We start from the raw sequence: 26,810 nt of genomic DNA, 5'->3' as shown, positions 1-26,810 counted from the left end.
TACTTATATAATTATTTTTATTTTTGTCCCTCTTTTTAATATGTGCATTGATACTTTGACAATATTGTCAAATATTGTGTGTAAAAAGGCAGTAAGCGTGCTGACAAAGGTAGGAGAGAGAGAGAGAGAGAGAGAGAGCTGAAAGCAGATTAAACGCTTAAACTGTCTCTGTGAAACTCCCATCGGTCTAACCCGCCTTCACTTTATTTATATACCGGCCCAATGTCTCTTCTGTCGGCGCAAGGCGATGGATAGCTCATGAAAATGTTACTCTTCGTGTAAGGTGAGTGATATAGAGCATGCAAATGTTGTTCATTAAACGTTATGAAGGTGAAGGCGCGTCTCTGACGGGACAGAGGTGAATTTGACAGATTAAAGGGAATTAAGTCAATGACACTTTCATCTCATTATCAGCTTTTTAGAGATGTCTTTTAGATTGCCATCAAGTGACAGAGAGTGGGTGTTCATTAGATAGAGCCACAACTGAACAGAAATATGATTGGTTTTTTACAGAAGCCGTTTTGTGGGCGCTCATTCCATGGCTTGTGTCTGTAAAAGAACCATGAAAAACTGGTTAAAAACAGCAATAATAGCGTTTCTGTTGTCTTTCCTAGTTGTCTGATAGAGCGACTCTCCCCACAGGCAGTATTATTATATTATCTTCTTACAGCATTTCAGGGAATGCCAGATAACCTTGTTTATTTGAGTGAGAGATGAATTCATTGTTTCCTTTAAGAGATTATACAAAAATGCATATTAATATAAAGTCTAGCCTATATATTTTTACATTTCACATCATTAGTTATAGCAAGCACAAAAGGTTCAGGTTTCATTTAGTGTAGCCTGGATGATTCATAAGGGAAGTTGGGTATATTAGTGCATTCAGTACAAATACGGCTATTGTGCAAGACCCGCAGCACGTTTTCTCAAACTTCATTCATTTGATTGATGCATACTTGATTTATTTTTACTGTTCAGGTGCAAACATTACAAAACATGCCTGTAATAATAATAATTAGTATATGTAGTAAAAACCGAGGGGGCAGAAATCAGGCAGGAGATCCGGCAGGCTTCGGAAAGGGCCATCATTTATTTATGCTGTTATTTTTAGGAGCAGCTGAATACTGTGAAATCTTGATGCCTTGTAATCGTAAACTTATCAAAACAGACGGTGCTTATATGTCTGCCCCTGCTTAAAACCTGATAATGATGATATGCTCATTAGGACTAAATAATGGGTACAAGCACATAAACTAAAGCTTAAAACATGTGACTGTGATCTTGCATGCCCTACACGATAACACAGACGTTTATCATAGAACATCTAGCTTTCAGGCATGGAGCAGCATTTTACAAGCTGCTAACAGCTGAAATTGGACGATTTGTGCCAATATTCATTTAAGTGGCTTTTGGAGAGGGAGATCTCCAGCAGGAACAGATCTGATTACGCTCTCCATATGAGAGGTACTGAAGCCCCCAGGGCAAATGACAGCTCCAATTACAGACACATAAATTCAGCACACACATTTGTACTAAAAAAAGTACACATCTATCCAAAGACAGTAATATGGCCTTAAATTGCTGTGGAGAGGTAGAGACTGAGCATTCATAAAGTATATATATTTAGCATGTTTATATTCAGTACTGATTTCATCAGAATATACTCTAGCAACCGCATAAACAGGGATCATGCATGCACAAATATGCAACCAAAGATAAAGTTAAGAAGCTAAAGTTCAAGTTCAGGTTTCATTCTCCCTATTTTAAAATATTAAATAAGTCTAACTAAAATTGTCAAGTAAGTCATATATACACACTACCAAATTTTTATTTTTTTTAAGAAGTGAATACTTTTATGCAGCATGGATGTATTAAAGGGGTCATATGATGCGATTTCAAGTTTTCCTTTCTCTTTGGAGTGTTACAAGCTGATTGTGCATAGATAAGATCCCTGAAGTTGCAAAGACTAAAGTCTCAAAACCAAAGAGATATTCTTTATCAAAGTTAAGACTCTGCCACTCCCCCCTAAAATGGCTCGTTCTAACACGCCCCCACATATCTACCTCACTATGTGGAAATATTTGCATAATGCACGCAAAGAAAGAAGGTGTGGTTTCAGTAACCGCAGTTAGTGTTGAAGCAGCATGTCAGGGAGACGCTGTGTGTTTCTAGGCGAAAGCAAAAGCACTTTATTTGGCCTTCCGAGAGTAGATGCATTTAGGAATCTTTAAGATTACTTACAACAGAACAGCAATGCATTTTATGGATGACCGTTTCGTGAACCTAGGAGAGGAGGTCATTCTGACTTTGCTATTACAATCTGCCGCTTCTGAATCAGCTACTGTTTTGTTATTAGTTTAAGTATTTGCTATTGACCGTTCAAATGCGGAGTTTTGCACATCGTGTGTGTGTGTGTGTGTGCGCGCGCGTGTGTGAGAGAGAGACAGGGTCACATCACAGTAGAGTCAGCTGTCTTAACTGTGACTTGTGTACTGCAAACACATATTCATCACTGTGTCTGTCACGCGACTCTGTTCCCATTTCGGGCTCTGTCTTTACATTTATTTTGAAAGATGACGCTCGCGATTATGGTAAGGGGTGTTACATTTCCGACGAGTGCTTATGGTGTTCGGCCAATCACAATGCACTGGGTCAGCTGGCCAATCAGAACAGACTGTGCTTGTCGGAAGGAGGGACTTTGTAGAAAACGAAGCGTTTGAGAGAGGCGGGGCATAGAGGACCTACAATAATGTACAGTATTTGAAAAATAATGTGTTTTTTAAACATTAAAGCGTCAACATATTCTGTTACACCAAATACACAAAATAATGATCTTTTAAAAAAGCATCATGTGACCCCTTTAAATTTATCAAAAGTGACAGTGAAAACATTAACATTTTTTACAGAATATTTCTATTTCAAAGTAATGCTCTTTTGAACTTTCATCAAAGAATCCTGAAAGTTTCCACAAAAATCTGCATATCAGTATGATTTCTGAAAGATCATGTGACACTGAAGATTGAACTAATGATGCTTAAAATTCATGTTTAATATCACAAGAATAAATTACATTTTAAAATTTGCTAAAACAGAAAATGGTTATTTTAAATTTTTATAATATTTCACAATATTACAGTTTTTTCTATAATTTTGATCAAATTTAAAAGTGTATTTATGTATATATGTGAGTGACAAATTAAAGGAAAACCTACATAAGATGTTGAGCAACCATATGATACAACAACAAAGAACAACAAACAAGAACAACGCGTTGATTTTTACAAAGCTCATCGGTCTGAAAAGCAAGGTGTGCTGTGATTGGCCAGCTATCCAGTGCGTTGTGATTGGCCGAATACCTCAAGCGTGTGATGGAAATGTTACGCCCCTTACCATACTGAGATGATGCCCTGTCAGGCCGGAGCAACGATTCAAAAACATGAAAACCCATTATAAACGAGGCATTCGTTGCATCCAGTGGGGACATAATTATGGATTATAATGACTTATACTGTCTTTTTACGCGTTGCATTGCATCGCGCCACGCCGCTTAAACATAAAACCATGTCTGCATTTATGATCGGAGAAATGACAAACAACAAGCCCTACTCTACACTGCCCAAAAAACTCGCTTTAAATATATAAAATATAAAAACTCTTTAAATATAAAAAACGTACTTACAGTCTGTGAGTCAGAACAGCCGGCATTGTAGTCTACTCTACCAGGATCAGGAAAAGGTCCTCCATAAAATGTGCTGCACACATCTGAATATTTGGGTTGAAGTGTTCTGGAACAGTGTTGTAAATACAACTTAACCACTGATTTCTAGTCGTGTCCTCTTTTGGAAGACCAAACAAAGTAGTTTCGTTTTCACAACGAAACAGCGACACACCGCGGCCTACAGTGAGCAGAGGCCGGGGGCTAGAGTAAGGAACGGCCGGAGGGCTAGAATGAGCAGAGGCGGCGGATTCGACGAAGGAGCATCCAACGGGCTTGCGGCAACCACATGTGATGACCCCGGGCTGGACTCCGCTTCGTCCACGGTGAAAGCCGATCCGGCGATCCACAGCATGAAGTTGATGTATTTCCTCAGCGACCAGCACAGATCAGCTCTAGGCATGACGAAGCAGAGATCGTCCTCTTTTGGAAGACCAAACAAAGTAGTTTCGCTTTCACAACGAAACACACAGCACCTTCACGAAATGACGGCGGCAGCAACAATACTACAGCGAGAATAAAAGTTATGCCTTCTTTCTTTGCGTGAACATTTGGGCGGCGTTATGCAAATCTTCCCACATAGTGATGTAGACATGTGGGGGCGTGTTAGAACGAACCGTTTTAGGTAGGTGTGACTGACTCTTAACTTTTATAAAGAATATCTCTTTGGATTTGAGACTTTAGTCTTTGCAACTTTACAGATCTTCTTTATGCACCAAGAGCTTGTAACAGTCCAAAGAGAAAGGAAAAATTGAACTCGCATCATATGACCCCTTTAAGCTATATATATGACTTTAATGGACTTGCTATCAAAGTATGTAAATACATTAGTGTGATACTACGCACATTTTATTATAGGCCAGGCTTTAAATGCAACCCTTAACTTTAAACATTATGTGCGCTCTGTCTCTCCATCCACCAAGGGGTCCTTGACCTGCAAAAAGGTTGAAGACCCCTGACATAGAGTTTAGTTAGGCCTTTATGCTGATGTCAATATAATGATCTGACTGTCTGTCAAGGTCAATAAGAATCTTAGAATATCAAATATTTTAACTATTATTATGACAAGACAATGTTAGTTTGGGTTGTAAAACATCGTGTGGTGTGACTACTCAAAAACATAAAGATATTAATGAATTAATCATTTCAATTAATAATTAATAATAATAATTTATGCATTTAGCAGACGCTTTTATCCAAAGCGACTTACAGTGCATTCAGGTTATACATTTTTTACCAGTATGTGAACGTAATAATTCATGGTATTTGTAATAAATACGTTTTACCTTGAAAAAATAATTTTTTGTCATTAAATTGAAACATTTCTTGAAAATGTGAAAGTTTTTTAAAACCATATGGAACCAGCATAAATAAAAAAGAATGTGCATTTATAAAAACATGGCACATTTAAACTGGATTTTTAAAAAAGCTTTCCTTTTATTTAGCATTAACTCTCTTATATGTCGTTAACCCTATAATAATTGTTTCTGATTGTTATTAATTGCATTGTATAGCACCACATTTTAAAGATTGTTTTCAGTGGACTAATCTCAATAATAGAACTTATGTCACTTTAATCACAGTAAAAAAATCCTTATACAAAACACAAGTACAAATCTTTGCATTTATATTAATTTCTGTGATGGCAAAGCTGAATTTTCAGCATCATTACTACTTATTTTAAATTATATAAATATAATTAAAAACGTATTGTCAGTGATGACAGCAGCTTTGCTGTTTATTATTTTGTGGAAATGATGATATCAGATTTCTTTGATAAATATAATTTTTTTGGGGAACATCAAGATGACCCATAACTCATAAATCAAGCTCTTTATAGGGAGAAGAAAAGATTATGCATTTCCTGTTTTATGCCACACCTCTCTCCTCATGCCATGCAGACTCCTAGTAGCCACAGTCCAAAGAACAAATCATGCAATGCACCATACAATCACAATAAATGTCTTTATTTAGCATCTCATTCTTCAACCTCACCGTCTTCCCAGCTTTCTCTCTCTCATTCTTTTCCCTTCCTTCTATATATCTTTTTCTCATTTTCTCAACCCCCTTCCATTCGCCCTTTATCTATAAGCCCCTGATCTCCATTCAGCTTCCTCTGAAGACATGCGGTGCTCAGATCAAGCTGTTCTGCCACTCTTTCACTGTCTTTCTGTTTTGTTGTGCTTGTGTGTGTGTGTGTGTGTGTGTGTGTGAGTGGTGAGGCAGCATTATCTAGATGCATTATTAAAGCCTGTGCACTCTGTGGTTCTCTCTCTCTCTCACACACACACTCTGTAAGTCTGAAAGAAGAGTTTAAAGGCAATGATAGGATTACCAAAGCGTTTAAGGAGAGCTTGAAGGATGCATGCAGTGCTGGGAACTTCATAAATATACATCTGCTCATACAACACGTATAGTGAACAAACCATCAAAAGCTGCCATTCTAGAGCGTTATCAAATTGAATGATACATTTTTTATGAGGAAGAAAAATCATAAACATTTTATTTAGTCTTTTTCATTCATTCATTGTGTACAACTGTACGCTCATTGTTCAACGTCTTTTTCTATAGGGCTTTTGTTTTGCATTTTTAAAATCTTTCGCTTGACTAAATGAGAAAGACACAGTAACAAAATTAAATAATGGCACTGAAAGACAAGGCAGGCTGTGGTTATGAGGGAAAATAGCAGTGAGAGAAGGATCAACTAAGGAAAGCAGAGAACAAGTGGGTGAGAGGGAGAAAGAGAGCGGTGTTCTCTGTTTTTGCACTGGGTACATTAATTATTCAACAGCTGGGAGCTGAAAATGTTCAGAGGGGACTCCGACAAGCCTGATAGTTGTGTCTTTCTTTCTCTCTCTTAATCTCCGCCTCAGTCTTCCATTGTCATTTTATCAGTGTTGAGGAAGCTTCTTTGTAACTGTTTCTTTATAAGCTTCCCATAACTCAAAATAGTTATATTACAGTTAAAATACCCATTTGAAAAGGCATGACATTACTAGGTTTAAGCTAACTTTAAGCTATTCAAGAGTGGAAAATCTTTTTTAAAATGTAAGATAATAATATTTATTTCTACAAGCAAAATAAATCATTTTACACTAAATAGAAATTTTAATTAGAAAAGGAAATCAAAATATAAAAAAATGATGAACAACAGCGTTTTAACTAAATATTTTTCAACTTAAAATACATAAAATGCTGCAAATTAACTTCTATGAATACAGGGTTTCAAATTAATCAGAGATTCGTTTTAGTCAATCAGTTTGATCAGTTTGATCGGTTGGTTATCTTTCGTGACTACGTAATGCGTGACGTCCAGCTAGTGCAAGACGAGCATTTGTGGTTATAAAGTATATACATTTTCATTTTTTTTAGAAAATGACCGATCGTTTTACTTGATAAGACCCTTATTCCTCGGCTGGGATTGTGTATAGCTTTTTGAAGCTGCACTGAAACTGCAATTTGGACCTTCAGCCCGTTGGTCCCATTGAAGTTCATTACTGTATATGGAGGAAAATCCTGGTATGTTTTCCTCAAAAACCTTAATTTCTTTGCGATTGAAGAAAGAAAGACATGAACATCTTGGATGACATGGGGGTGAGCAAATTATCAGAAATGTTTTTTTCTGGAAGTGAACTAATCCTTTAAACAACCCAAAAGAGCTGAATCCTTTGTGGTACAACAGCTTTGAACATCAAACATGTTGCAATGTAATGTAACTATTCATTTCATTGGTACCTTTGCACCAGATCTTGAATAAGGCCTTGCTGGCCATGTCTAATTCCTTTTTAGCTTTTGATTTTAATTGATAATCTGCAAGGGTCTATTTCTACTTGATCTAACCATATATTTAAGTTTCTTTATTCCAGGGGTGTCAAACTCAATTCCTGGAGGTCCGGAGCCCTGCAGAGTTTTGTTCCAACCCTGCTCCAATACACATACCATGTAGTTTTCAAAAAAAGCCTGAAGGACTTGATTAGTTGGATCAGGTGTGTTTAATTAGGATTGAATCTAAACTCTGCAGGGCTCCGGCCTTCCGGGAATTAAGTTTGACACCCTTGCTTTATTCTAAATAGCAGAGTGAGATAAAATATCTCAGGTGTAACCATAGACTGTATATAAACATGGACGTAGTGTCAGTGACGTCACCCGTAGCTTTCTGAAGAGCATTTTTGAAGCCTAAAGTAGGTGGAGCCGGCCATCGCCATCTTGGCAGCGCGTCACTCTTGGGTTAATCGAAATGAGTGGGACGTGGGTGGAGCTGAGGTGACTGGTTGCTGAAACCACGCCCACCTAGCTCGACGGTGGTGACAGCAGAGGCAATCCACCTGTCACTCAAGTGGCCATGCCCTTAATTATGCAGAACTTTAAAGCTTAATATGATTTAAACGGATGAGTTATAAAAAAAAGTTCATCCCCCTCACAGGTGTCATGAAGGGCTAAATTAGCTATATAGACCAAAACCACTTTTTGTTCCAGGCTGTAAACATAATTTTTTTCTGCTGTAAAGTTGGGCATTTTAACATTGGGGGTCTACGGGAATGACTCCCTTTTGGAGTCAGTCTCTAGCGGCCAGTCGATGAATTGCAGTTTAAGTCACTTCCGTGTTGGTTTCAAGAGACAGACTGGATGGAAGGTTGTCGCTTGGGCGTAACTCACCACAGAAACTCACTCCGCTCCAGCTCCATTCCAGGTTTTCATTTCCCCACTCATTCACCAATGAGAGAAACCCTGCTTTGAGCAACCCAAACCACAGAAGAAAAAAAAAACCTCGCTGTACACAAAATTGACTCTGCTCACTGCACAGACAAAATTATGTGTAGCAGTGTTACCATGACACCTCATCTATAAATTGTTAATTTATATTCATGTTGAGAAGGCAATGAGAATGATGTAACAGGGCTGTACTGCTGCGACTCAACTTCTATCGTCAGTCACGCGAGATTCACTTCTCATAGCGAGATAAGGAGTGAATGTTTAAAAAACATCAGATAACATTATATGTGTCACTTTGACAGAGCCGAGGACCCTTTGGAGTTCCATCATGGCAGCATGTCCTGATGCAGAGGACCATTGGATCAAGAAGAAAATAAAGCGCCTACACATTCTGGAATTCATTATAGGTGAAACTTCTGAATCTTTCTCTTTGCTCATATTAACCTGCAAAAGTCCAGGTTCATAACAACCACATAGATGTAGTGCAAATGGATTGGACAAAAACTTCAAAATTCCTCACACTGCATATAGTTTTTCTGAGCTAGCAAATGAAATAAAGGAGTTTATTTAATGTTAGCTGTTAAACTAACAGAGTGAGGAATCTGAAAGTCCTTTAGATTGATGAGTAGACTCAAATGATCAAATTAATGCAGTGAAGAATTGGTGATGCAGTCCACAGAAAAGTTCTTCTTTTTAATGTTGAAACACAGTATCATCTGACCCTAAGGTAAGTGTGGCGTGTGTGTGTGTGTACTGGTCTGTCCATAGTGTTGTATGTTTACATGTGTGTAAATGGCTCAGTGATCGGCTCAGTGTGTGATGCAATAACTCTGTCCCAGCCTTTACATTCCTAATCCAATTAGAACACTTCTCAGGCCGTCTGCCTGTAACATTCTGTGTATGTAGACTCTAAAAAATGTACGTGAAAACAGGGTCCACTGTGCTAATTGAAGGAATTTTTTAATTCACAGGAATTTTCCCCAGATTTTAAATAACGCATTGTACTGTGTTATATTTTAGGGTTGAACGAAACTTAACGCAGGGCTTGCAAAATCGCCAGACTGGCTATTTTGACTGTTCACTCGCTTGTAGGGGTGAAACGGATCGTATGATCATTTGCACGTGTTTCTAAGTCTTGCCAATTTAAACATTCAAGCGCTTTAAACCATTCATTGCAAGAAGAGGCGAAGGAGAACTCAATTCAGTACTCGCGCACTGTTTTCTGTGTGCACACACTCAAAGCACGCACACACATAGCCACGTTTCATACAGCGTGCAAACACAGTCGTGTTTCATGCTTGAACGGACACATACACACAAAATTCTCTCAAAATACCCGTCTCAGCAAGTATTCTTGTAAACCCAGTCGGTTATATCTTATGTGAAGTGAACATAAACAAAGAAATCGCATGCGTATCATTATATTAGACCCGTACATTAGGTCTTAAAGGGACAGCAGCCTACAAACCTGCTGCTGTCTGTGTCATTAATGTTAATCAAACAACAAAACACAACTTTAACAAAGATCAATCTGTATTTAATTTATACAGTGAACACTGTGCAGTGTTATTTTATACTTAATTATTACATTTCTGTGCCTGAAAACTAATGTTAGACCTTTATTTCTAGCTTTGTTATATTTTATCTGTGCTTGTAAATGGTTTATTTGTTCTTATTCTATTAATGACGGTTCACTTGTCTTTAATAATGTTTGACCATTATTAGTTATGCTAATAGTTTTTGCTGTGGTATCAAAGAAGTACTTAGTGATTTTTAAATAATAATAATATATATTCTTTTAAAGATCTGATCTGTGACTCAAAATCCTTAATAATCCGAACCGTGAGATTTGTGATCTGTTGCACCCCTACAGTCTTGAAAAATACAATCACTGAAGTTTTCAAACATGCTGATTTGTCCACAGGGATCTTCAGCCGATATCTTTTTTATTCAGGCTAGTTAAACTCATTTTGGGCAACCAAAATCTGAAGAATGCCTGCCCGAAGGGTTACCAGGGATTTTAAAATTTTGCGAGCCCTGTACAAAAAAAAAAAATTCATTAAATTAGGCATTAAATTACCAATACCTCTTACTATTAAGCACCGCCTGTGAGTGATGTTTGCGAGACGGGTGTGTTGTGATACACCTGATGTGTGTAACTCTGTTTGACACTTTTAGCCTGCTGAAAGATCTATTACTGGCTAGGATCCTATAACTGATAGACTAAGTGTACATTTAAGCTATTTAGCATTGCTCAGTGCTAACGTAACATAGTAAGCATAATCTGTCCTGACTGGTCCACTACCCGTAATCCTCCCATGTGAATGTGAATGAATTGTAGACGATTCTTACGTTATAGTTCAACCTAGCCATTAGCGTTAGCTGCCCATGCTAATGATGGAGTACATCCATTATCTCTTAGAGAGAGAGCATGAGCAGACCTTTTTTATATGGGACCATGGGCGTGAGGGGGAATTAAACCCCACTCTACAGGCCACTAATCTAATAGAGAGAGGGGGGTGGGGAGACAGAGACAGAGCAGTAAACTGAAATGTTTTATTGTGAAATTCATTGACTATGCGCCCCTATCCCAATTCTATAGCACAAATTTAATTCCTGGATCCATTTTAGTGATCTAGCAGTTCACAGACTCCTACCTGTAATTGAATAATTCTGTCTTTAGTATATATTATAATCTTAAGGTCTTCCACTGGCTCCTGATTTTGCTGTGAAAAGAGGCCATATGTACATTAGATCCCTATTGATCAAGACGGCACTGAAGCATATATCATGAATAAAATATATTAAATGGTGCTGAAAAAGTAATGAGAGTTGAATAGGGAAACCTCAACCATATTTGGTGCTTAATCCTCTTGAAGACGGAAGGGTGTGAGAGGGGAGGTGGTATCCTTAAGTATAAGCTTTAAAGAGAGATCGCCTGCAATGCCTTTGTGCTTAAAAAGAAATAGAGAGCTGTTTTTAGTGAACAACGTGGTTAGGCAGAATAGCTGCTAATATGTTATTATCATTTATTATTAAAATGATTAATATTTAATCAGGCAACAATAATGCAATAACTGAAATAGCTGATTAGAATAGAAAGTGATTTCTAGCAGAAGAGTGGAAAAAAGGCAGGTGCATGATAATCAAGAGGTGTTTTTCCTTATTCATAATGCAAACTGCCTGAGGTACAAACTGTTCTGGAAACTCTTCAGAGAGCACATTGCTGTTTTTGCTATTGGGATCCTCCTTTGGTGCATTAATTGCTTAGGTAAGGGAATTGCTATGGTTAGAAATTATGGGCTAGTTATTTTAAAAAGTGAAGACCAGGGAAAAATTTAAATAATTTCAAAGTATATCAGAACCATTGTTACATTTCCTATTATTGCCATCTAATCAGCCGTGTAAAATTTTGCAAAACAAAAACTTCAGTTGGTGTGCATTCAAACCTTTTGCTTACGGTACAATAATAAACATTAATGGGTGTAATGTTGCTGGTTAGTTTGGATCAACGGGGGTTGAGTTTTTTTTATTTTTATATATATATATATATATATATATATATATATATATATATATATATAAAATCAGGGCTGGTGAAAAAGTAGGCAGTCACTACTGTGCAAGTGAAAATGGCTGGGCGAGTATTGCAGTCTAACGACTTTGATGTGCTGTATGCAGTATTGATAACAATGTTGACAGCAGGAAAATAAATGGAAAGTGAGATCCTAATCTTGTGTAATCTGAGAACATAATGTGTCCATGAGTCATGATCTCCAGGGATCTCTCTCTTTTTTGGTCACAGTATTTTATTTATATCTTAGTCTTTGTTGGTCCTTCTCTTTGTTGATCATGAGGCTCCAGATTGTCTCTCACATTCCCTGGTGGGACATACTTGATATTGAAGCACAATAAACTTCAACCCTTTATAAAAAGTAATTTTGCAACAACACCACAATATGCAGAACCTACAATATAAAGAGAGACCACATTTCATACCACTGTAGGAGGAAGAGAGGTTGACCACACATTACCTTTATATATATATATATATATATACTGTATATATATATATATATATATACAGTATATGTGTGTGTATATATAAATATTCCTTCTTTTTCTTCTTCTTGAGTAGAACAGTAAAGAAGAATTTATTTTCGCTGAAATCATGGTCTTTGGTGATTCATAAAATGCAAGTCAGCGGCTGTCCGTCTTTGAGAATAAAAAAAAGCATATCAAGGAATACAAAATTAATACCCGTGGCATGTTATGATGCAAAACGATTGGGCTGTTTATTACCTGAGCAAACATTATTACCTGAGCAAATTTTCATTTTTGGGTGAACTATCCCTTTAATGGTTACATGACATGCAGGTAAACTAATATTTATAATTTTTTTTAGTATGTGTTTTATTTTGATTGTTGTTATTTTAAAATTATTTATTTAAATTTTAAATTTTTATGATTGAATTACTAGCTTTTCATCAACTCACAAACACATTTTATCATATCATATATCATATCATATATATATATATATATATATATATTAAAGAAATACATATGTATTATACACATGTATAAAGTAATTTAAATTAGTTGTATATACATGAATACCGTATGACTCATGAGTACCTATAGACTCAAAATCTACTGCAAATACTGTGAAATGCAAAGTGGTCAGACTGTGATTGGCTGGATTAAATATATGTTGTGTCTGATTGGCTAAAGAGGATATACTAAAAAAGAAACAAACAGTTTTAAAACATCCAAAAATGTCTGACAATTTGCAAATGAATATTCAACAATAAGTTCATAAATGTAGCTACTGCAGATCGTCTGTATAACAGATTTGACTGATTTTTTCACTATCATTGAGATATTACAACTATTACAAATAGTTTGTAATAACATGTACAGGATTTGAAAGCTGAGACTTTGTTTCTTATCAGAAGTAACAAAGCACAAAGCTCTTTGTGATTATTGGATGGGAGGCGCATTACAAATAATGTTTGTTGTAGAGAAAAACGTGGATCTGGCAACCCTGGCTTGAACTTTGGGTGATTGATATGGACGAACAGAGCCTGCTTTAATGTCGCTATTTTTTTAACTGCTAATGTGTTATTGTCACGTTAACTAACAGCAGCCCTAAATTCAACATGAGAGTTTTCTTCACACACAGTACGAGTTGCAGTCTGACATGGTTTACCTCCCCTTTTTGATTGACAGGATTGAATCAGCCCTGATCATCAGCTGTTTTTTAACAATCAGCCAAAGGCCGATGATTGCTTTAATCAGCTGATACGATTATTGGCCGATACATTGGTGCATCCCTAATTATTACCTTTTTTCCATTACAATAAATAGTGCCCCAATGGTGACCTTTCACCCTGTGTGTAGCTAAATGGAGGAGCGGGACCGCAGTCGCTCACCATCTCGCAGGACCAGCAGAGTAGAGCAGGTGGTGGGACGCTGGCTTCGCCGCTCCAGAGAGTCCATCAGCCGGTACCTTTTATATAAATCTAAAAATGATTGTGTGAATGAGTACATTTGCTTTTCTTTTTCTTTTGTGTTTAAATAGCATCACCCTCTCTCTCTCTGTCTGTACACAGAGAGCGTGTGCTAGAAGATGGGCAAGTTGCCGAAAATGGCTCCCAGGAGCAGAGGAGCTGTCCAATTAGAGTCACTGTTAAGATCCCACTTGACCCCACCCTTAACTCCCATGGCTTTACTGTCTCAACACACACTCCGCCGCAGGTGCTGGACGTGACGGAAGGTACATTACACACACCATCATCTCTAAAAATGCTCATCAGCTCAAATGGATTCGAAGCCATACATTATCCCACTATGAGAATCTCTAGATTAGCTTGTTGGTAGAAAAAAATGTGCACCTTATGAACTTGTGAAAATGTCATCCAATGTCATAATATGAAGACAATGACCATGTTTGTTGAGGCATTCGATCTGAGGCAGCACTCTAAACAGGTTGAATAAATTCCTGCTGAGATTGTTACATTTTGAAGTTAAATTTTGATTATACAGCACACAAGCTCTTCATGGAAATCAATAAAACCGCTACAGTGCATTAGCTACCAAACAAGCTTCCATTACTACAGAAAGGATACTGCGGTAATATATTTATTGCTCAAATAAACTTGAGTGAAATCGCATTATATCTTCTAGAAAATTTCATATTTTTCTTTTTATTTTCACTATAAAATATGATGATGAATGAATCTATTAGTGTATATTTTTATGACATGTCCATTATATAGAATATTAAAAAGAGTTTTTACTAATACATACATTACATTTTTAAGATCAAAAGTTGTATCTGCTAATGTTAGTTAATGCACCGTGAACTAACATGAATATTAACATAAGTAATATTAATGAGAGTTTGTAAATGCTGTAAAATATATTGCGCATAGTTAGCTGATGTTAGTTAATGTATTGACTAATGTTAAGAGATGAGACCTTATTGTAAAGTGTTAAAGCTTTTATCATTTAATAGTGCGAAGAAATCTGAAACTTTTTTAAAAAATGTTGAATTTGATGATTGAAATGTGACCCAGCAGCTATTTGCATGTATTGCCTGCTTGTACACTCTTAAAAACAAATGTGCTTCAAAAGGTTCTTCAGGCGATGCCATAGAAGAACCATTTTTGGTTCCACAAAGAACCATTCAGTCAAAGGTTCTTTAAAGAACCATCTCTTTCTTACCTTTTTATAATCTGAAGAACCTTATTTCGCCACAAAGAAGCTTTTGTGAAACAGAAAGGTTCTTCAGATGTTAAAGGTTCTTTCTGGAACCATTTAGACAAAAAGGTTCTTCTATGGCATCGTGAAGCACCTTTATTTTTAAGAGTGTAGAGCAACATGTTGGCTGACTGGGTTGGCACATGGAGCTTCATCTACAGGAAACTCTACTCTTGGAATGACTAAAGCCATCTGGTTACCCCACAGCCAAATAACTAGCTAGTAATTAGGACAACATTAACACTTTTTTTCACAAACATTCTTATAAAACAGCATAACTATGACAAATCAGGTTGGTACCGGTAATGGAATTCTAAACCTTGTACAAATGATTGACAGAACTACAGTATCATGATATGCGCGTCTGTTTTTATAGGTGGCCCTGCTGATGGAAAGCTTGTCCCTGGTGACCAGCTTTTCAAAATTAACAATGTTGCTGTTGATGATCTATCTGCAGAGCAGGCTGCTGACATAATCAGGTATGTCGCAGGTGTGAGTGTTTATGTGAAACTATAAAATGAGCTAAATCTGGCTGCCCAGATGTCCAGTTTTACCCAATATTTTAGTTAATTTTCATGGGGCCAAATTGATTATAAATGTGTATCTTTAGAACATATACTATATTAGGAAAAATCTGTTTACTCTAGCTGCATTTGTACCAGTAATTCTGCCATACTCTCTTTAATTTATTTACAGAGAATGTCAGAACACCATAATACTGACTGTCCTGAGAAATACTGTGGTAAGTGTATGTGCACAAGTTAGAGACTCTCTCTCTCTCTCTCTCTCTCTCTCTCTCTTACACTCTGTTGTGTCTGAATGAGGTATGGCAGGAGGATGTGGTATTGTGCTGCATTATGGAAGCAGGAAGAAATTATGACCAAAAGTTTTTTTTTTTAATAACAATCAGGCCCAAAGGAAATCTGTGCCTACAGAGCTCAGCAGAAAGCTCCCTAAATTTCTGCTGAATTTGAAGTGCCTAGTAAAGTGCACATCTCCCATCCCTTATTTGTTCTTATTTTAAATATTTTGTATAATTTGATTATGCTTTCAGCTTCCAATAACCCTGTTAAACATTTTATCTTGCATACATCTATTTAGCAGAATTCTGTTCATAAGGAAAGTATAAAAACAACATAAAGATGCATGTGCAAGATTTCAGTCTGGGGTCTGGAGAACAAAAATTAAAAAATCACAAATTTTGTAAGACACAAATTGTATTTTAATAGTAAGAAATACAATATTTTAGGGGAATAACATTCTCATATCCTTGCAACATATACAGTATGTATGTATGTGTGTGTTCAAGAAAACTTTTAGGTTGCATTGTTCTATTTTTCTAGTATATATAGTGTGATATTGCTATGATATGGTAATGATTTGAATATGGTAATCATTCAGTACCATGATAACATCCCAAGATATCATCTGATATCTGATGCGGTTTCTGTAGCATGGTGCCTCCACAGTATCTTTTTGTAAGATAAAGAGGAAATACAGTTAGTTTGGACTCAGGAAGTTTTGACGCCTCCCTGTTTGTAAATCTTACTTTATTTCTGAGTGACAGGTGTGTCACAGTCAATGCAGAGACATCATTCAAAGCCAGTGCATTTTTGCAATGAATGTTTGTTGGAGTATGTCATTGAAGGTCAAACATGTCCATAATTATGCTGTTTGTCATTATGGATGTGCTATAGGGGCCAAAGTCGTCCTTCATAACTCCGGAGAAGAGAGCCAAGCTGAAGTCAAACCCAATTAAAGTGAGGTTTGCAGAGGAGGTGGTGGTCAATGGTCACTCACAGGTTTGACACATTTATGTTCATTCATGCTATGTTAATAATGGAGTATTCACATGTGCTTACTAACAAAAAGGAGATAAAGAGGGTGATTGATGAAATGAAAGAGAGAACATGAACAAAAGATGCACAACAATAGAGAGGCATTGAGAGGGAGAGCATTTGGCAGTCTACCCAGTCTTGGGCAAACCTCAGTCAATAATTTATCAGTAATTTATTAATTATTCAATTAACCGTTAATCAAAATCTTTGTGTAGCTGTGCTGACATGGTGTATAGTATAGCTGCAATTTATATAGGTGGGGGATTTATCATAAGTAATAGTTATGATAGAGCACCTTAAAGAAACAATCCACCTAAAAGTAAAAATATTATTATTTTATCATTATTTTTGAATGAACTGTTTCTTTAGGTGGACTGCTGTGAGGATGTTCATTTCCCCCGACCCAGATGTTTTTAATTAACATCTAATTAAACAAACCCATTATCAAGCACACCACACAACTAAGGCAGTGATAAAACTGTTTATCTTTTTTTGTATGCCGCTTTTGGAGGGCTTAATCTTTTTAATATGATAATGAGACTGATAAAATTGGCTTAGCCAGAATTATTTTAACACTTTGTTGAAACAGGCAGTTGTTTGATTTAATATAGCATGTGTGCTATCATTACTATGTATTTTACATATATTTTTATTTATAATAATTATATTGACCTTGGATCCTATATTGACCTCTGACCTCCAGGGAAACTCTCTACTGTTCCTGCCAAATGTTCTGAAGGTCTATCTGGAGAATGGCCAAACGAAGGCTTTTAAATTTGAATCTAAAACCACTGTAAAGGTACTGTAGGCATATTTATTCGCTATAGTCTGATATTTTTATTTTCAGTCAGTATTAATTGTATTGCCTGTTTTATAATGTTTGTTGGCATCCAAATGCAAAAAAAGCAAAAAGTACAATGGTAAAACCATGTTTTTCAAACATGTTCCATTTGCAGTACTAGGGAATTTTTGGTAGTGTTATATACACTTCCATTCAAATGTTTGGGGTCAGTAAAATTAAATAAATACATTTATTCAGCAGGGATGCATTAAATTGATCAAAAGTGGACAGTACAGGCATTTATAATGTTACAAAAGATTTCTGTTTCAAATAAATGCTGTTCTTTTGAGCTTGATTTCTGAAGACTAGAGTAATGGCTGCAGAAAAGGCCTTTTTGGCATCACAAGTAATAAACTACATTTTAAAGTATATTACAATTTATTTTTCAATAAACAGATTGTTCAAAAAATAGAACCATTATTTTAAATTATAATAATATTTCACTGTATGTTTGATCAAATAAAAATATAAAATCATTTAAAAATCTTACCAACCCCAGACTTTTCAGTGTTAGTGTAAATATCACTGTACATGATTATGGCAATTATTCAGTACCATGGTATATATCAAAGTACCCAACATAACCATCTAATACCATCACTGTTCCATGGTACCGTCACAGTGCCCTACAAGGAAGGTCTTCTTAGCTTTAACAAGTGTTGTGCATTACAATTCTGTATATAATTTCACATGCTTCATGTATCCTCTTATGAAATGTGTTTTCCATCAGGACATAGTGATGACTCTGAAGGAGAAACTCTCAATCAGCCGTATTGAACACTTCTCTCTGGTGCTGGAACAACAATACAGAATCAGCAAACTATATCTATTGCATGAGGAAGAGATTATTCAAAAGGTACACACACAAACATCACATGAAAATGCAAGTTATCATTTATTCATCCTCAAGTTGTTCTGAACCTGTGGAAGGGGAAAAAAAGTCATAAACGTAGTCCAAAAGATTTTCAGTGATTATGACTTTCTTATAAGAAGCTGCAGAAATCCTTCTGCATATGGAGCGCTTTGATACTTTCATGGTGCTTTTTTTTTTACGTGTTGAGAATCTGTGTTTGACAGAAAAAAACAAAGCCATACAGGTTTGGAACACCAAGTGAGTATAAATAAAAGAATCGTCATTTTGCGTGAAAATGTTCCTTTAACGACTTTAGTTCCTTCTTTCTACACTCATCTGTAATTGTTAAATGGCTCACATACAGCATATATCTAATACTCTTTATGTGTGACAGGTGGTTGAAAAGAAGGAGACTCACGACTACAGGTGTCTGTTCCGTGTCTGCTTTCTACCTAGAGACTTCACCTGCATGCTCAAAGATGATCCTGTGGCCTTTGAGTATCTATACCTACAGGTGTGTGCTTGTGTCTGTGTATAAACATAGCATATATTTTTAAATATCAATCCATCAAGTCACTTTAATGTTAACTGATATTTGAACAGTTTGGACTGTTGGTGAGCAAGTGATGCAAAGTGATGCAATGCTAAATTGAATACAAACTATTCAAGATAAACCCAAGTTAAGTTTTCAAAGCATAATACAACATGTGGAACAGGCAGGCAAATGTCTAAATTGTCTAAATTTCTCCACATCTGATGAAGAAACAGACTCATCTACATCTTGGATGGTCTGAGCGTGAATACAATTTTCAGCAAACTTTAATTTTTGGGTGAACTATTCCTTTTAATGTAAAATACAGTCCTTTTTGTGATGTATGTTTGTTTGCATACTTAGTTTGTAGACCCGTTTGTCCTCAAATGTGGGCTTATTGAGCTAATCAAAACAAAGCCTCAATTGGAAAATTAATTCATAAACAAAGCAAAGATTTTTTTGGGTGTTAGTCAGTAGTCATAATTACCTTTATAATAAAATATTGGAAGTCTATTCACATAGAAAACAGTTGTTTTAAATTGTAAACATGTTTCACAATATTACTGTATTTATGATCAAATAAATGCAGCCTTTCAGAGATTTTCAAAATTATCATAATTTTAACGATAATATTTTTTCAAAATGCAACGATAAAAGACTATTTGGGTAATGGTAAGTTCCCTTACTATATACAGTCAAAAAAATTTAATAAATCAAACAGAACACTTTTTCTCATTTTAAATTTAGTTTTTGGAAGTGAGCAAGTCGTCTTATAATTTACAGTGAAAACCATAAAATTTACATTCCCAGAATTCCCTTTATTTTTTATGTTTTTTTCCATTTGATTTAAATAATTGTTTCTTCTTAGTTTTTTTTTTTAAAAAAAAAAAAAAACCTTTCTCATTGACACCAAACTTTTGAACAGTAGTGTATTTTTTCATGTTTTAGTGACTGTATACGTGTGAGAAAATATATATTTAATTTTCACTAAACATTAAGCTTTCTTTAAGAAAGCATAGACAATTAATGCATTATTTGTTAGATATTTACTGTGGAATAATAGCTTGAATACATAGAACGCTATAAATTCATGAACACACTTTCACTAGAAACCAATGGCACAGAACTACTGTCATAATTTTCATAAACCCATTCTAACGGATACTTCAAAGACCATCACAACTAATTCTTGCAATTTGAAATAAATGTTGCAATTTCACAAAAATAATTTTACATAAATGTAAATGCAGATAACTTTAACTTAGTGATGTTTGCTTGGCATAAAAAGTCAAGTAAAGATGAGTGAATGTGAGATGTGAAATGCAGTGGATCATTGTTTGCTTTTCATACAAATGTTCGTAACAACCCTTTTGGTTTATCCCCCACCCTTCCTTCATTTTTTGCTGCTGTCCATTCTTTCATATATCACAGTCTTCGTTTATCACATATCTTTCTTTCACTCTCCCTGTCTCTCTCTCTATATATATCTCTCTCTGTTTAACTAGCTACAGGACAGGGAGTCAATAGTGAGTTTGTTGGTGGGAGCTCAGTATGGGGTGAGTCAGGTGATCAACCACAAGCTGAGCATCATGACCACCCTAACTGAATTCAGCTCTATTACCAGAGTGGAATTATTACCTGAGTCTGACAGAGTTAGTCTGGTCAAGATCTACCTGCAGGATATAAAGGTATATAATATACAGGACATACTCATACTCACATCTACATATATGTACACTCAGTATAATCCTTTCATTGCTCTCTTTCTTTAATATTGTCACACTTTTCCTGTCTTCAGCCAATAACCTTGCTGATGGAGACAGTGGCAGCTAAAGATTTATTGTGTCTAGTTGCTGGATACTGCAGACTTCTCGTGGACCCCCAGATCTGTGTGTTCCCCTGGTCAGATCATTCAAAGAGCCACCGAATATCAGCAGAGGAAGGTACTGAATTACTGAATTCTTTGGTCTGGCAAAGCTTTGATCAATTTTGAATATTGAAAATCCTCTTGGAGCAAGAGAAAACATTGCTGCTCTGATTTAAACAAAAGAAAAATCTTCATGCTTCAAGCAGAATCTAAGAGCTCCACTTCCACTCCATACTGCTCACATACTCTGGTTGTACATACAATGTTCTAAAAATAGCAAGATGTGATATTAGGTTACATAGAATTTTTAACAGTGGAAACTGTTTGCATCTTAGCAGTGCCTATAAAATCACAAGGTATATGACATTTATGTCATTACTGTGAAAAAAAATTGTGACAAACACAATTGGAACTAACTGTGAGTAGCGAGTATCAGCAGAGGAAGGGATTGTCTGTTAAGGAACTGTGACCACTGTTTGCATGTTGACAAAGAAAATGTTCACAGTGTGATTTATCTTAATTTTGTCTGTGCTTCTGCCATTGTGTACAGGTTATGTGTCACACTGTGGCAGTGACTCTGACGACTCAGACACAGACGTGGATGCTCTCCTTGCTCATGTTGCTAGCACTGCCAAAAGCAACAACACAGCAGATAAACCCAGTGATAAGCTACCAGAAGAAACTGAAAAAGCACAAAGATACATGGACAAAGATGAAGAGGTGAAGAAGGAAGGGGGCAAAGAAGAGGAGGTGGTTGAGAAGAAGGAAAGGGAGGAGGACAAAGAAACCATCCATCAGTATATAAATGGTAATAATGGAAAGACAGTAGAAATAGACGATGAGAGTGTAGGCACAGAAAAGGAAAACAAAGAGCAAGAGAAAAAGCCTGAACAACCTCAGTGTGTCATCATTGTCGATGACCCATCATCTGAAGCATCTGATTCATACCAAACTGAGTCACATTTCATGACCAGCATGTCCAGTGACTCTATAGATGCCCTAGAGGAGGACGACCTCATGACCTACTTTTCTACCAGACGCCCATGCCATTTACCAGTGAAAGATTCTTACTGCTGTGAAGATCGCTATTCACCATCATTGTCTCCACGGCAACCGTACAGCAAAGATTCTCACTCCCAAGGTGACCCGTGCTCTGCTGATTCCCATTGTGAACCTGATATTGACCAATTCTTTTGCTTTCCTGCACTCTCAAATATTGCTGAATGTCTACCTAGTCCCCCTGCAGCCAGTGAAGAGGAGGACTGTGAGGAGCTGGGAATAGAGGATGAAAAACATGAAAAGGGGTCACCTGCAAAATGTCCTGGAAGCACCCTAGCTCCTCCTGTGGACTATGTGTTCACATTTGTACAAGGAGACACTAGACACTATTACAATATCTGCACCAATGTTACCCCAGACAGTGCACGGAGCCTTCCACGACCTCTCTCTCCTTCCGGTTTTATGGAAACACAACCAGATCGGGAAAGAGGGGAAGCGAATCAGAGAGAAACAGTGCCAATTTTTCAACCCCCACCAGGGTTTGGAGACAGCAGTTCAGATGACGAGTTCTTTGATGCTCAGGAAAGATTCACACCAGCTGAAGAAACCTCTTCAACAGCCATGACAAGAGGTAAGACATAGGGGAGATTCTCCATGAAATGTTCTCAAAATATTTCTATAACATGTTGTAGAAGTTAAAGAATGTAGTAAAGCATATGAAAAATAGTCATGTGGAGTTTTGCTAACAAATACTTACCAAATGTATTTGCTGATATTTCACTTTATAGAAAATTTTGAAGAGTCAAGCACCATATTACAGACACTAAGCCTGAGGGAGATTGGCATATGTGCAAGTGAACAGGAGGCAGAAGAGAAGAAACAAAAGGAGGAAGATAAAATGGTTACACAAGTTGAATTGTCAAATTTCAATAAAAGATCCAAAAAGCGTCGCTCATTCATGGAAACAAATTACACGTCCCTGGTATCATTCCCAGAACAGGATAATTTAGGTAACAGCTATGTAAATAACATCCCAATCTATGGTCCTGTATCAATCAACCAAGGTGCTGGCCGAATGGCGTGTTTTGAAGGTGGTTGCTCAGATCAAGGTCCATGTCCAACAGTCTCATCCCTAACTGATTCTGAAGGAGAACCAGCGCAACTTGAATCCAAACCCATCAACCCGTCCAAAGTCAATGGATCAGGACCACATATTCCCACTGATACAGTGGGATCACACTCAAACAAACCATATCAGCGGAAACAGCAACTTATAGAGATGGAACCAGATTCCATGGAGTTCAAATCAGTCAATGAACTAATGCCTACTGCATCGCCAGCTATAGTAGCAGTACGCTCCCGTATAGACCTACAGGATAAAGGAAGCACCAGTAACCATAGCAGAGATGATCAAGAGGAGAGTACAGTGGGAGGTCTAGTTGAGAGAATGTTTGGAGACCACTTGTTCTTTGATATGTCTAAAGAACAGTGTGATAGCAGTGTTTTATTTGGTCAAAGAGATCAGGTAACCAAACAGATGGAAGATTTTTTCCAAGGCAGTTCAGTGACTCAAAAGAGCAGCTCACTGCCAAGACTAGGCCAGATATCCCCATCAAGTTTACCCTACTTCCATGTCCCGAGCATATCATACACCACAAGCCCTGATGTAGACAGAGACAGCAGTTTTGTACATCTACAATTTGGGATGGGAAAGCACTCAGTGGAGCCAACAGAGAGGACCAGGAGTCAGAGTATGTCTGCATCTTTTGGTAGTGGGCCATCAAGGCACTTATTTTCCCAGCGAGTCAGAGGACCAGAATTTGATGAAACTGACAATAATTGTGACCCTTCACTCCAAGAACTGTCTTCTGCTGTTCCGTCTTATGAACCAGCCCAAAGGTTCCTTCTTACACCCTATTCATCCGGCATCCTTGGGCGACTCTCTGCCTCAACATTGCGGGGAAAGATCCAGAACCTTCCCCTCTACTTATCACGTTCCCAGGAAATGCTAAATGGCAGCTCTGATGGCAATGGCAATGTTAAACCTGTGAGAAGACTTTCAGAAACACAACTACAAAAAAATGAAGTTGAAGTAGCAAAAGAGGCAACTGAGGATGTGACGTTGAATGAAGGTTCTCCTAAAGTTACAGAGGTAAAAGTGGTTACCATAGTATCTGAAGATGTCACTGAGGTCATTGAGGAGGTAAGAGAGGTCAGCCACATTGGCCTCAAAGCATGTGGACAGCTGAAAACCAAAACTGAACCTAAAGATTTTTCTGGAATAGCCATAGGGGAGTTTTCTGGAATGTGCTCCAAGGCAGACAACTCACTCCAAGTCAGCCCCTCATCCGTAGTGGTTACAACACAGAACTTAAACGGACCCTGGGGGGTGGTAACGTCTAGTGGGTTACAAGAATGTAGCCACCCACCCTCAAGCACAACACCCCATAACTTTACCTCTAGCTGTGGGGTTTTCGCAAACTGCCAGTCCAAACCTACCATAGCCCAGCCAAAATCCTTGCCCAGCCCAAATCAACATGAAAAACCAGACCTTAGCTGCAGCTCGGTACTGGCTATGGGGTGTGACACTGTAATGGAGGGTGCTCAGACACCTTTAGAGGTCTGCCATACAGTATACACCAACTGTTTCACTGGAGTTCTTGACAGCGCCAGCTTCGATGATGAACTCACTGTATATGAGTTTTCCCGCAGAACGAGCCAGGGTGAAACAGGGGATGCTGTGCTGAAATCTGTCCCTCCTTCCTCCCTCTCTGCATCCCCTGCATCTTTCTCTCCATCTTCTCCATTGCCCTCATTCCCACATCTAGTACTGCCTGCTTCTTCATCTACAGAGCTCAGTCCCCTTCTGTCTCCATTGGATGCTCCTGACTGCTTCCTTTCGGACCCTCATGAAGATATCATCACTTCGCTGCTGACTCGTCGATATCCCCTACCACCAACAGGATTCCTTTCTTTGCAAAGGGATGTGGATACCCTCTTAAATGTCCTTGCTGGCGCTATGAAAAACCAAGACGGGGTCCACAAGCACACCAGGGATACCTGTGTAGCTCACTTTTCAGAGAACAAAAGGCGATTACATGCAGAGGCTCGGGGGCTTTTAGCTGGATGCCAACGCGTGGTCCGAGTTGGGCAGACGCCAGAGGAAACACTTCAATCATTGTCTGAAAGCTTCCGCTCACTGGTACAGCTGACAAGTGTGTGTTTATGTTTCTCTAACTGCCAGCGATGCAGGGAGCGCCATGCCCAAGCACTTACCGGACTAGCAAGTGTTGCAAAAACTTATCAGGGCTTTGCTCGGGCAGCAGAGCTAGTAGGAAGTGCTACCGAAAGAAAGACTTGTCATGATCTCAGTATTAAACTTCTGGCTCGCCAGTGCACTGCGCTAACGACCTCAGTCTTCTGCCTCACCCAGCTCTTTCGCACTCTCACTGCCCTTTAGTGTTGTCAAAAGTACCGATGTCGGTACCAGTCGGTACTGAAATTTAAAAAATGTGACGATACTAGCATTTCCCGCTAGCATTTTGAGAGCTGTTGTGTGGATTTTCAAACACCTCTGATCGGTCATTGTGTTCACGCACTCCTGTGTGTATCTGTGAAAGCGCTTAGTGAAGAGTGTAAAGCGATGATCATTGTAGCCAATCACAGATGAGCACGAGAACACAATGGCCAATCAGAGGTGTTTGAGACTCCACACAACAGTGCTCAAAATGCTATCGGGAAATGCTGGTATCATCACATTTTTGAAATTTCAGTTCCGACTTGTACCGACATTGGTACTTTTGACAAAACTACTGCCCTTTGACTTTTCAACAGTTAAATTGAGTATTTTTCCCCCCCAAAACGGCAAGAAACCTGTCAGAATAACTCAAATGTGGTTCAAAAATACTTGTTGTGGTATAGAATATCAACATTGAGGCAGTGTCCAAGCCATACCAGTAATAAGCGTGCACTATACACTCACACATATACAGACACTGAAACATAAAACCTGCCATTTAAATGTTTTGAATGGATTAGCCAAAAATGACAACTGTACTGAGACCAGAATTTCTAAACAGGGTATTAAACAGCTTGTTTTACAGTATTTATATGTTGGCTATAAGAATTTAGTATTGAATGTAATTCTAAACCATAACTGTCTTTGTTCTATGGTTGTCAGTAATTGATTCTGCTTCACGAGGAAAGCATAGACAGGGATTTTGCATAATGTATATTCCAACATTCTCTGCTTTCTTTCTCATATTTGTTCTCTTTTGCTTGCTTTCTCACTACCGTTCTCACCAGTGTTATGCACATACAGTATATACTCTTCTCTATGCTATACCTATATTGTCTATTAGGGAATGTTATAAAAACCTTTCTGCAGTAATGGCCTGGGTTAAACGTTAAACGTTAAATAAGTAACGTTATTATGTGTTCCTTTTGAAGAATATACCAAAGCCTATGGATGAATGATTTTGCAGTGAATGCAGATTAATTCAAAAGATTCTACATTGACTTTTGCACATGCTTTAGAGTTATGACTTCAGGAAGGGGGGTTTATTTAGATCATTAGATAATTTTGTGGGAAAATAATAGTTAAATTTTTGCTGCCATGGATTTATTTTTCACTGATGAGTTATTCCTTTTTAGTCATTCCTCCCCCTATAATTTTCCAGAATTCACA

The 26,810-nt window shown here is 37.5% G+C and overlaps 1 protein-coding gene across 1 annotated transcript; it reads left to right on the top strand.

The window, feature by feature from the left end:
• Positions 1 to 174: 174 nt before the first annotated feature.
• LOC107570223 (FERM and PDZ domain-containing protein 1-like) lies at positions 175 to 26,108 on the top strand. Its single transcript, XM_016256430.1, has 14 exons — positions 175 to 283; positions 8,731 to 8,835; positions 13,799 to 13,936; positions 14,044 to 14,207; positions 15,570 to 15,672; positions 15,890 to 15,935; positions 16,891 to 16,995; positions 17,735 to 17,830; positions 18,603 to 18,728; positions 19,120 to 19,257; positions 20,763 to 20,945; positions 21,056 to 21,200; positions 21,675 to 22,754; positions 22,912 to 26,108. The coding sequence occupies exons 3-14, from the start codon at positions 13,836 to 13,838 to the stop codon at positions 25,581 to 25,583; spliced, it is 4,959 nt and encodes a 1,652-aa protein (XP_016111916.1). The 5' UTR covers positions 175 to 283; positions 8,731 to 8,835; positions 13,799 to 13,835; the 3' UTR covers positions 25,584 to 26,108.
• Positions 26,109 to 26,810: the final 702 nt, after the last annotated feature.

The sequence above is a fragment of the Sinocyclocheilus grahami genome, unplaced genomic scaffold (assembly GCF_001515645.1).
Source record: "Sinocyclocheilus grahami isolate Dianchi unplaced genomic scaffold, SAMN03320097.WGS_v1.1 scaffold1428.1, whole genome shotgun sequence".
Taxonomy (NCBI): Eukaryota; Metazoa; Chordata; class Actinopteri; order Cypriniformes; family Cyprinidae; genus Sinocyclocheilus; species Sinocyclocheilus grahami.
This window is presented reverse-complemented; position numbering and strand designations above follow the sequence as displayed.

Excerpts from the sequence above, each read along its gene's own strand:
- LOC107570223 (XM_016256430.1), top strand. The coding sequence starts at position 13,836 with ATGGAGGAGCGGGACCGCAGTCGCTCACCATCTCGCAGGACCAGCAGA. Across the intron at positions 17,831-18,602 it reads AATCTAAAACCACTGTAAAG|GACATAGTGATGACTCTGAA; the intron begins GTACTGTAGGCA and ends GTTTTCCATCAG. Across the intron at positions 20,946-21,055 it reads TCTACCTGCAGGATATAAAG|CCAATAACCTTGCTGATGGA; the intron begins GTATATAATATA and ends TCCTGTCTTCAG.